Here is a 12,822-nt window from a genome sequence, read left to right as displayed (position 1 = left end):
CTTGCCCTGGTAAAGAGTGCTGATAGTGAGGGGACTGGGCAATTCCTGTACACTAGGGTGCTCATACAGCTACTTGCATACCCACACCGTCTTATATGTAGTTGGGATGTGTAAACAATAATGTCAACCTGGGAGAACCAGCAGCTTATTAATGCAAAATTAGGGAAAAAGTTTAGAATTATTCTTCAGTGAGAATTCTTGTGTAGACGTCGAAAATTATTAGTATTTTCTGAGAGCATTACCATGTTAGCCCTTATAAATTCATATACATATACATTTACACTGAAGCACCAAAGAAACGGGTATAGGCATGCGTATTCAAATACACACATATGCAAACAGGCAGAATAAGGCACAGCAGTCGGCAACACCTATATAAGACACCAAAAGTCTGATACAGCTGTTAAGATTGGTTACTGCTGCTACAATGGTAGGTTATCAAGATTTAAGTGAGTTTGAATGTGGTACTACAGTCGGCACACAAGCTATGGGACACGGCATCTCCGAGGTAGCGACAAAGTAGAGATATTTCCGGTACGACCATTTCATGAGTGTACCGTGAATATCTAGAATCCGGTAAAACATCAAATCTTTGACATCGCTGCAACCGGAAAAAGATCCTGCAAGAACGGGACCAACAACGACTGAAGAGAATTGTTCAATGTGACAGAAGTGCAACCCTTCTGCTAACTGCTGCAGATTTCAATGCTGGACCATCAGCAAGTGTCAGTGCGCAAACCATTCAATGAAACAACATCAATATGGGCTTTCGGAGCCAAAAGCTCACTTGTGTACCTTTGACGACTGCACGGCACAAAGCTTTATGCCTTGCCTGGGCCCGACAACACCAACAAAGGACTGTTGATGACTTGAAACATGTTGCCTGGTTGTTTTAAATTGTATTGAGCAGGTGGAGGGGTACGGTTATGCAGAGAACTTCATGAATCCATGGTCCCTGCTTGTCAGCATGGGACTTTTCAAGTTGGTGGAGGTTTTATAATGGCGTGGGATGTGTGCAGTTGGAGTGATATGGGACCCCTAATACATCTAGATACGACTCTTACAGGTGACATGTACATAAGCATCGTGTCTGATCATCTGCGTTCATTCACGTCCACTGTGCATTCCGATGAATTTGGGTAATTTCAGCAGGGCAATGCCTTGCCTCACACATCCAGAACTGCTACAGAGTGGCTCCAGAAACACTTCTCTGAGTTTAAGCACTTCTGCTGGCCACCAAACTCCCCAGACATGAACATTATTCAGAATGTCTGGGATGCCTTGCCATGTGCTGTGCTCCACCAGCTCGTACTCTTAAGGATTTATGGACAGCACTGCATGATTCATGGCGTCAGTTCCCTCTAGCACTACTTCAGACATTAGTTGAGTCCATGCCACGTTGTATTGTGGTACCTCTGCATGCTCGCAGGGGTCCTACACAATATTAGGCAAGTGTACCAGTTTCTTTGGCTCTTCAGTGTACCTATATTATGCTTCCACTTCCCTCTTCTGTTCATGAATGATATGCAGCATAAATGACTGTTTTAAGTCTCATACGAGGTCTAATTTTGGAGAAATTATATCTGTCCAATTTCCTATTACAGCCATTTGCAAAATGTATACTGAAGGAGGTGAAGTGTTGCCTGGCTCTTCTTATAACATCTCCATGACATGTAACATCATGTACCATCTGGCAGTCTGATGAGTATTTCCACAACATTCTGACATTTAATAAATGAACTCTTGAAGAAACATGCCATTCTCCACATCTTCTCTCTTTCTCCTATTAATCATACCTGATAAGGCTCCCAGACTGACAAGTTACGTCCAGCAGTATGTCAAAGGAGAGTAATACATTCTCTTTTATAAATGAATCACATTTTCTTATGATTGTTCCAATTACTTTCAATTTGGGATCTGCAGTCCTACTTTTCGTTTTATATGGCTGCTTTACTTTAGGTCACCCCAGATGCATACATCTACAAATTTAATAGTTGTTACTGTGATCTGTTATCAATATTATATCAGAGGGGTAATTAGTACTTACAACTACTTATGCATGGTACTTTACTTTTATGCATACTAAGAGTCTATTTCCAATCCCTCTGCCAAGTGTTGATTCTCTGCAGGTTGTCCTGCATTTTGCTGCTGGTTTTTGACTTCAATCTTTCCCAGTATACATTAGCATCATCTGCAAACACCTCACAGAGCTTCTGCCACTATCCATCAGATCATTTGTATGTATTTCTAATGTTAACAGCCCTGTATCACTCCCGCGAGGTACTCAAGAAGTTAATTCTGCAAATGAAGATCTCACCCCATTAACAATGACATTTTGAGTACCATCTGGCAGGAAGTCCTGAATCTAGTCACAAAGCTCGATCAATATTCCATAAGCTCGTATTTCTCACAAAGAAATAGTGTAGAACTGTACTACATGCCTCCTGAAAGGGGAGCCATTATCAGTAGCCCTCTGGGTCTCTCTGAGAACAGAGATGTAGATGTAGTGAGTTGAGTTTTACAAGATCTGTGTGTCTAGAATCTACACTGTCTCCTTTAGATAAGATTTTTCTTCTGCATTAAAGAAACTGTATAGGCCATAACAGTCCTAAACTGGAACCAAACTTATGTAGGTAAAATGTTGCCAGTTCAATTAAGCAGCATAATTTCAGCCCCTTACAAAATGATTGTCATACTAACTGAGATGAGGGGTTGCACTGTGAGGGATGGTTGGGTAAAGAAGGTTGATAACTCAGAGGGACGCAGCAGGTGTCCAGGATTTTAATTAAGGAGAGCAGGGCAGCAAGTATATTGGCTAAGAATGTGACACATGTACCATGACAACAGTGAGTTTGTGTACTGCACGATGACAACTACGTGGACACTGGACTGAGAGGGGGTGACAGAACAGAGGAAGAGGAGACTGTGGGGAGGAGGGTGTGGGTGCAAGATGAGTGAAGTTAAGGGTTCCTGGGGTAGTAGTGTGGGAATGAAAAATGTGTTGCAAGGATACCGTATTTACTTGAATCTAAGCCGCACTTTTTTTCTGGTTTTTGTAATCCAAAAAACCGCCTGCGGCTTAGAATCGAGTGCAAAGTAAGCGGAAGTTCTGAAAAATGGTGGTAGGTGCCGCCACAACTAACTTCTGCAGTCGAATATATGTAGTGCTACACAGGCATGCTTTGCAGGCACAAAGATAAATACTGGCGCCAAAACCTCTGCGTCATTAAAAAAAAAAATTGTGGAAGATGAGCATTTTTTCTCCGCCCCGAGTTTCGACCACTGCATTTTCATACATTATCCAACGAAGTAAATACAAATTAAGTATAGTTCATCTTCGAATTTAGCAGCATTTCAATGTACTACGAAAATCCGAGTGGCAAGACTGTTTGGGGTTTTTTGTCAATATGGCCAACTCTACATTCTGAATTTTTTCCTACCTGTGAGAAGAGATGGTTGCTAATAAGAACTTTTATGAATTGTGAATCACATGCAGTATTCTCTTCACCATAAGAATAACACGAATATAAACATTTTGCCATGTATTCTTTCGTGTTTGCTGCTATCTCATTTAAATCCTGTCTGCCTAATAAACTACGAAACTAGAGTGAGACAACAGCAAACGCGGAAGAATATACATATCGTGTCATGTTTATATTCGTATTATGCCTAATAGTGATACAGTCAGAAATGAAGCATGGCAATTGACTACATTTTTAAATCTAAGATGACTAATTTCTGTGCAGAATGTAATGTGTTAAAGAGGCGTCTGCAAAGATTTTCAAACGGAGAAAAATTTTCGCTAAACTCTCATTCAGAACATCTTCTATCATACACATTCTATTATTTGGTTCTTGTAGATCATTATCAAAGAAAGCAGCAGTGTAAGTAAAAAGAAATAGCAGTCTCTTGCCATTGTTTCGCTAATGAGACGATTCCTCTCTCTTTTTTTTTCCCTTTAATTGTAAGCGGCGGTAGCGTGCACAAAAGCAAGCCATGCCGCGAGCGACGACAGGCCGTAAACACAGAATGCAACAAACAATGCATGACATAGTATAGTAATACATTTTTAGCTTAGAGTGACGTAAACACCTATAACAAAGAGAACGGCACTTATCATATCAAAGAAAAATAAGCAATCAATTCAAACCAGATGAAGCACGTGAAAAAGGAAGGGTACCCGTATAAATACGGACGGAGTGCCTGATGCATAGCAATGGCTACCTGGTATAGCTTAAGCTTATGACTCGAACCGAACTACTGTAGCTGTATAGTCATTCATTCGACCTAAATTGTGCCTCATATTACAATGGACCAACACTGTTTTGATTTGGAGGTGCGGCCTAAAACTTTTTTCTCCCCTTGAATTTCGAGTCTCAACTTTCAGGTGCGGCTTAGATTCGGGAAATTTTTTTTTACCCTTGATTTCGAGTCTCATTTTTCAGGTGCGGCTTAGATTTGAGTAAATACGGTAACTCACATCTATATACTTCAGGAAATCAGCTACTAGGGGCAAGCACGTATGGTAGATGGCATGGGTTGTGCAGCAGCCATTGAAATAGAGCATGACATGCTCAGCAGCACATTGTGACACTGCAAGATCAACTCTGATCAAGGCTACAGTTTGGCGGTGGCCATGCACTGGATGGACCATTGGCTGGTAGTCATGCCTACATAAAATGTCCTGCAGAAATTGCAGCAGAGTGAGTACATGACATTGCTTTCACATGTGGCCCTGCCTGTTGTGGGACAGGGTAAGCATGTGACAGGACCAGTAGGATATGCTGGGAGGGTAAATTAAGCAGGTGTCGCACAAGGAGTATTTCACAGGGATATGTCCCATGTGAAAAGGGGTTGAAAGTGGGCATGGCATAGGGGTGGGACTAGGATAGTGCTCAGACTGGGTGGGCAGCAGAACACAACTTAGACCAGTGGGAAGAATTGTGGGTTGAATGTTCCTCATTTCCAGTCACGTGTATCGATAGTTATAGGCTTGGTGAAGGATATGGTTCAGCTGTTTCAGTCTGGGATGATACTGAGGGATGACAGGGTGCTCCTTTGAGATGGCCCATAAACACATTGGCATAGGAGGTTGCCATGGGGTGCCCATAGCTGTGCTGCATATTAGTTTGTACAGGGTGTCAATTATTAAGGTTCCAGTTTCATAACACTATAGAGAGAGGACCACTGCTCAGAATGACATCAAATTTGAAAAACATATTGTTGATGCAGGGGAGGGAGGGGAGGTGGGACCATTAGGTAGCACTGTAAATGCCTTAATATGAATGGAGTCAGCTACAAATGATATGACTCTAAATACAACAGCTTTGGTTTGAGTTGCACATTACATCATCTGTACCATTCAATGTATAAGATTGGCACAAGTGCAGCAGTCAACAATTGTGGCAATGTTAGTTAGGTAAGCCCATCCTTCATGCAACAAGGCTGTATCACGCTGGATGGGAAAAATCGGTTTTTAATTGTCCTGAGGCCAAAAACCACATACAAAGCAAAATGGCATCAGTTTTTAACTGTCACGAGACTGGCACAAGACATGTTCAATATGCTGTCCCGTTTTCTGCCACAAGTTGAAATCGCGAAACAGCATGTTCCACAACAGAAAGGAGTGTCTCGGGATCACATTCAGAATGCATTGTGCAATGTGTGCCTTCAATTCAGCTACGTTTGTTAACTAGTGCACCTAACACATCTTTCACATAACCACACAGCCAGAAGTCACACCGATTAAGATCGGGTGATCTGGATGGCCAGGCTGTAGGGAAATGGCAGTTGATAATTATAGCATTTCAGAAATGCCTCTGCAGAATCTGCTTCACTGTCTGTGCAGTGTGTGGAGGAGTGTCACCAGGCATAAAAATGATCCTACCCGCACATCCACACTGTTGAAGGGTTGAAATAACATTTGTGCACAAAAGATTTATCACATTTACCAGTGACGGTACAGGTAACAGGACCCAGAAGATTCATCTCGTCGAAAAAATACTGTCCAATGATAAATGATGCCGTCATCTTGCACCGCATAGTCACCTTAGCAGAGTGAAGTGGTACCAGCTGATGTGTGTGTGAATTATCAGTTGCCCATATTCTACAATTCTGCATACTGACATGTCTTTGGAGATGGCTTCGTACGTCTTCAAAATGTTCCATGATTATTACTGCCCATGTCCATGTGAGCAAGGAATTCCAGAGTTAATGCTTGTCTTCCTGGCAGGTCAGCATGAAGTAACTATCAAAAATGGATGATTTTGTATACACAGCAGTGCCGGATGTTTCATAAGATTTTATGTACAGTGCTCACACACATGTTCAAACGTTCAGGCAATTCATCATGCACTGCATGTTGCACACCACTGCTTGACCCCTCCTGTAATGCTGTGGCAACATTTTCGACAAACATCGTATTAACTGCTTTCCTCCCTGTCACATTTGAAAATTCATGTTCTTTAAATGTGCAATCATTTTCTTCAGATCCTATGCACACATCAGTCCAAATCTGTCTTCATACCCTTGAGTGTTCGGAACTTTTGCAGGGCTACTAGCATTCTTGTACAAGAGTGTCACCAGCAGTGAGAGATTCTTCACAGAGACAGTCACATTGGGTGTATCCAACACAAACTGAGGGTAAGCCATGTGCCATGTGCCTATCAGTGTGCATATTTTGATACTTACAGCACTACCAATTACTCAAATTAGTATTAATTTCTTTTTGTTCACTATCTTTCCCATCTGTGTCAATAATATGTTGTTCAAATTTGACATCATTCTGAGCAGTGCTTTTCTTTCTACAGCATTTTGAAACTGGAACTTTACCTATGGACACCCTGTATACCTCCCCCTCAAAGTAAAAGCAGTTATGTGTGAGCATGTAACAAGTTGGTGGGTTTGGAGCAGTGAAGACAGCGGAACACGGGCATGGGGTATATAGATGTTATAGGGAAGTAGCATCAACAGTGGTGAGCAGGGAACCAAGGGGTGATGAGGTGAGAGTCACTGAAGGTAATGGTTCATATCTTCATTTCAGATACTAGGATGCAGCTTTGAAGGTGTTAGTTGACAGAAGTTTATTACAACAAATTTCAAAAGTAAAACATTTACAGTTGAATTCACCTGGCAGGAAAAATATATGCAAAAAGCTAATTTAGCAATGTCCTTTTGATTTAAATATAGAACCAAGACCAATAGTTGTCCACAGAATGCAGCAAAACAATGCCACACCTACTGATTAACTCAAAATAGTTTTTGACAATGAAATAATGGATCACATTTGTAAGGAAATTTTCAAGTGTTCTACAATCAAAGCCTATACAAATTTTGAACTGTTACTAGGCAAATTACATAGCGTACTTATTTGGGATTTTACTGTTTTTTGGATACATTACGCTGCCGCTTCAAACACTTTATTGGACACTGAAAAAGGTACTAACAACTGTGCTGTCTCTACAGCTGTAATAAGGAAATTGATTTGAAACTATACACAGATTTCTACATCTCAATGATGATTCAGAAATTGATTCACCAGGTAAGTGTGTGAAATAGGCTACTAACATTAAGATCAAGGAATATCCTGAACCCGTGGGTTCCACTTTCTTTTTGGCCAGGACCACTGGACTAAACTGGGAGTGGTGGGGGCATTTGATGACAGTTCATTAGACGAAAACCTATAGATCTGCTTTTAAATTTTGGTTTATTGCAAAACCTTACAGTTATCTAGTAGAGTTCTCACTCTATACAGGAAACGATGATACGTATATCAGCAAAATGTTGGGCACTTCAGTTACTGAAAAGCTTTCCACAAGTTTTATTTAACCTGGAAGCTGCACTTATCCAGACAAATATTTCATTTCTCTGTCTCTGTTGCCTTTGCAAAAGAAATGGTTCACTTAGAAACCTTGCCAAAAGTCCACGTGGTTCCCTTCATGCAGTACACACTTTGGGCAAAGAAATTACTCTTCTGGGATGGAATGATGGCAGTCTGGTGACGAGTGGTATAAACATATCAGAAGATGCTAACCCGCACCCTATAGTGGCAAACACAGAATGCGGATCAGAATTTATGCATTCCTCAACCAACTACCTTTCATCTCTACAACCATGGTATGGGAGCAGCAGATCTCTTCATCAGCATCAAATCCTATACAGAATTTGAGTCAGATCAAATAAGTGGTGGTGGCCCTACTGCAGATTCTGCCAAAGTGATGCGATGGTCAACACGTGATTATTATACTTGAACTTTTCACCTGGTATTTCCTACTTAGATTTGATATGAGGAACAACACTGGGATTATCAACAGCTCTGAAGATAGGAACACCAAGTGCTATAACCCTGAGAAGACTGAACTCTGTACCTCTGAATATCCGTTATACTGGAGTATTCCACCTTGTTAAAATACAATGCACTAAGTGTCATCATGCATCTTCTGAAATGCTGCAAAGTGTAATGTAGGGTTACATCTTGATAAATGTTTCGTGAATCATCTCACTACAAATTTGACATAAACTAAGAAAATATCATTTTAAAACAAAGAACTATTTATAAATCATACATGGTTTCCCAATTTCTATAGTGTTTGTATTGTATAAGAAATAGTCGTATGTGGACTACATACAGGTTCTTCCATGTTCACTACTGTAGCCTATTATACACTGATGTGACAAGAGGCATGAGATAGTGATGTGCACATATACAGATGGCAATAGAATTCTGAACACAGAATGGTAGATGGAGGTAGATGCATGGGACATTCCATTTTGGAAATCATTTACGGAAGTCAATATTCCGAGATCCACAGTGACAAAGGTGTGCCAAGAATAGCAAATTTCAGGCATTACTATGTATAATACAGTGGCCGACAGCCTTCACTTAATGACCGAGAGCAGCGGCAGTTACATTGTGTTGTCAGTGCTAATAAACAAGCAACACTGGGTGAAATAAATACAGAAATCAATGTTAGGACAGTGCAGTGAAATTTTGCATTAATGAGCCATGGCAGCAGATGACAGTCACAAATGCCTCTACTTGTATGCAGCACCTCTCCTCAGCCTGTGACCATTTCGGGTTGGACCCTAGATGACCTGCTCAGCTGAGTTCCGATTTCAGTTGGTAAGAGTGGAGGCTAGGGTTTGAGCATGGCACATACCAAATAAAGCCATGGACCCAACTTGTCAATAAGGCACTGTGCAAGGTGGTCGTGGCTCCATAATCGTGTGGATTGTATTTTCATTGAATGGAGTGGGTCCTCTGGTTCAACTGAACCAATCATTGGCTGGAAACAGGTATGTTCAGCTTCTTGGAGTCCTTGCGCAGTCATTCAAAACTTCATGTTTCCGAACAACAATAGAATTTTTATGGATGACAATGTGCACATGTCACTGGGCCACAACTTTCACAATTAGTTTGAAGAATATTCTGGACAATTTAAGCAAATGATTTAGCCACGCAAATCGTTCAACACAAATTCTATCATAAATTTATGGGAAATAACTGAGAGATCAGTTTGTGCACAAAACCCAGTGCCAGCAACAGTTTTGGATGGCTGTATACACAGCATGGCTCAGTATTTCTGCAGGGTACTTGGAATGACTTACTGAGTCCACATCGTGTTGAGTTGCTGCACTATGCCGGGCAAAAGGAAGTCCAACGCAATATTAGGAGGTACCCCATGACTTCTGTCATCTCAATTTACATTAGAATTCATTAGACACCACGGTAAAGGGGCCAAACAAAATACAATTTTCAAAAAAAGGCCTGATGACGGTGCACTGAAGCACCAAAACTGGTAACCATATAATAAATAACATCGTAAGGACGGCAGTATTTACTCCGTTTTATTACATAAAGAATTTGTCAGGAACCTGCATTCCAACAGGCAGGGAGAAACATTAACTCCATAAAACAAATAAATTTGAAGAGCACACCACAACACAACTTGTCATTATTAGTCATGAAGGGAAAACGCAATAATTCAGACAATGGTTTATCAATTCACCAGAATCAGCCTACAAACATGCAAAAATTTACACTAGATATGGAACTTTGACACTCAATGGGAGCAAAAAGGTTCAGCCACCTCATTTCAGGAGTATCATTTCCACAGGCATAAAGGTGAAAATCAGTAGTTACCATTATCTTTTCATAATTTTTGATTGGTCACACGAATCTCTCACCAATACAAAAAAATAAGAGAATCATTTGCTGAAATAACAAATCTGTGGAAGCATGAATACGTGTCTACCAAAACTTGAGGATGACAAAGCAATTTGATGTTCGATGGTTACTAGTCTACGTTAGCAGAATTTAACAAAAGTATCATCAGTGACATGAACTAGACAACACAAGGTAGGCCTACTACTAAATATAACTTAACACTCAACAAGCCACCATCAACTATCGCAAAAATAAGTTACGTACACACATATACGAACCGCTACTATAATGTAACAACTGCTTTCAGAAACTGGTGGAATTCATTCATGCATAAATGCGACAGAAGACTTAGTAAATTACGTATAAAGCGCAGAGTCCACTGATGAACAGAACACTTCCGCAAACCTATCCCATTTCTAACCCGGAAATAAAACGGTTTAAAAATACGACACAAAATTCCAGAAATACTTGTAATAAACAACACACCTTATGTTCTTGCAAATGTCTTTGTTCCAACTGAAGACCACAGTCCGGACATTCGACTATGGAATGAAAATTCGCATTGTGAGCCGCATATTCACTATGTGGAACTGGCTCATCACACTTCTGGCAAAGAGCAAGCTTTCGCTGACAGTGAATTATATGCATCATGAAATTTCCCCCTGGGATTTCTCTTTTGCTAAAACAAAAACATGGTTATTACTTCAACATTCAATTCGTCTGTTAGCGCGCCGTATGACAGCTATGCTAATAACCTAACTTACCAATTAGAACAATACTTCACTTCATTTTCATTCATCGTCGCTCAATAATTTAAGCAATGATGCTATCTATATTTGCTAAAACCTTCTATTACACGATACCTTACATTCACACTTCCCTGCACCGATACAAACTACGCTCGTTAGTGCGGGGGAGCCCTGTCACAGTCTTTACAATTTTCAAAGCACTCCGCTTGCCGTTCTTAAATATATTCGCTCAGGATGCAGTACTAGTAGGAGTTGACCGATTCAAACAATGGTAGTACTTGTAGTATCGGCACAAATTAAAATAAACCGTACTGCTGAAAATAGCTATGCCTGTATAAGACCTTTAATTGTTTAATGAAATTCTATTTAACGTTCTCGACAAAAATGGGAACGACAGTGGCATATTCGTCAGTTGTTCTACACGCGGTCTAATTACTTCGACGACAAAGTACACTGCTCTCATTTAGATATTTTTAGACCATGTCGCTCGCACGGAATTTGCTGTCCTCGACACCGTCCCGAATCTACTTAGCTTGTAAAAATAGACAAATCATTCATGTCGAACATTTTAACCCGTTTTGCTTAGTAAAAAGGTTTATCCCCTGCACAATAATCAGGTTTTGTTGTTGCTTCCACTTTACATGATTTTGATTGATAGCCTTCTCTCCAGTGGGCTATATTTACATGGTACACATATTTTATTCTAAAAAAAAATGTAGATGGAAAAAATTAGCATTCCTGCATTTATACGCTGTCGTAGCCATACTATATTCGGACGAAATCAATACGGGCATTTTCAAGAGAGCTCGTTATATTAACATTGCATATCGACAACACCACAGAATCATAATCTGTTGAACGTGGTTTCAATTACACTTCAAATAGATGGCTAAAAAGTTTGTATGCTAGAAGCCAATAGAAAGGGGAAAAAATATTTCAAATAATGCCTTTTACTCCTACGCGCGGACTACATTGTAGAAAATCGCGTGCTCCAGATTTTAACAACCTGGACCTTATTATGTAAAATGCTAGTGAAGCACTCTTTCAGATTTTAAAAATATGTTAGAGTGAACTTCAGTCTGCCGAATATTCTGTTACCTGTATTTTAATAAAAGCGAAACTGGTGCATATTTCTTCTATAGACTTATAGCACTCTCCAGACATTTACTTGCAGAATAATTCAATGCCGATAAAAAAAGTGATCGACTTCCTGTAGTTAGTCTGTGCTACCTATAGATCCACAGTCCAGGTTGGATTTGTTATTGGCAGCAGGTGTGGTCAGAGCCTGCGAATGGGAGCCAGGAGAGTATTCCCTACAATTAGCCAGGAGCAAGCCTATTTGTGTGGACAAGAAACAAAGTTAAACAGCTAGTAATTTTATACAACTGCCATTTTTGAGGTTCTTAGTTTTCATTATACTTTATGCTCTGAACATTATCTGATAAATTTGGAAATGTATCTGTCTCTCATCATTTAGTCGATTAGGACCCTCTGCGACTCCATCAACTAAAGTACGTCAGTTTCTTCTGCCCTGCACTGTCTCCCAAAGACTTTCTAGATTGGAATCAATTACTTTTGTGGCATCTTCAATCTATCAATTAATATAGTCTACATAAAAATACAAATCCTATTGGATCTACAGTTAAAAAACTCCTAGGTTGTTACAGTTGTGAGCTCTACCAAAGACAATTCTTATTAGATCAGAGTGGCGGGACTAAAACTGTTTTAATCTAAACATTCTTATACATGGTAATTATTTTAAAAATGCAATGTATGTCATACTAGCTGCTTACTGCTTAAAACACATGAATTCTTGTGAGCACTGAATGTCTTGCACACCTGTATTTTGAGTGTGAGGTGTAGACAGATGTGGTGCAAATCAGTAAATGTGTTTACAGTTTTAACATA

General features: G+C 40.0%; 1 protein-coding gene across 4 annotated transcripts in view; it reads right to left on the bottom strand.

Annotated features, from left to right (window-relative positions):
• LOC126100753 (TRAF-type zinc finger domain-containing protein 1-like) overlaps positions 1–11,358 on the bottom strand; it is a 68,704-nt gene extending 57,346 nt beyond the window's left edge. The window contains exons 1-2 of one of the 4 annotated variants that reach the window (XM_049911374.1): positions 10,930–11,358; positions 10,652–10,844 (exon numbers count right to left, since the gene is read on the bottom strand). In XM_049911374.1, the coding sequence (XP_049767331.1) occupies positions 10,652–10,844; positions 10,930–10,964 (228 nt within the window). In that variant the 5' untranslated portion in view covers positions 10,965–11,358. Of the gene's footprint in view, positions 1–10,429; positions 10,549–10,651; positions 10,845–10,929 lie in introns of those variants that run through there. The other 3 variants (XM_049911375.1, XM_049911377.1, XM_049911376.1) reach the window with 3 other exon arrangements.
• Between the last annotated feature and the right edge of the window lie 1,464 nt (positions 11,359–12,822).

The sequence above is a fragment of the Schistocerca cancellata genome, chromosome 9, assembly GCF_023864275.1.
Source record: "Schistocerca cancellata isolate TAMUIC-IGC-003103 chromosome 9, iqSchCanc2.1, whole genome shotgun sequence".
NCBI classification, from domain to species: Eukaryota; Metazoa; Arthropoda; class Insecta; order Orthoptera; family Acrididae; genus Schistocerca; species Schistocerca cancellata.
The sequence above is the reverse complement of the archived record's forward strand: the minus strand, read 5'-3'. Positions and strand labels throughout refer to the sequence as shown.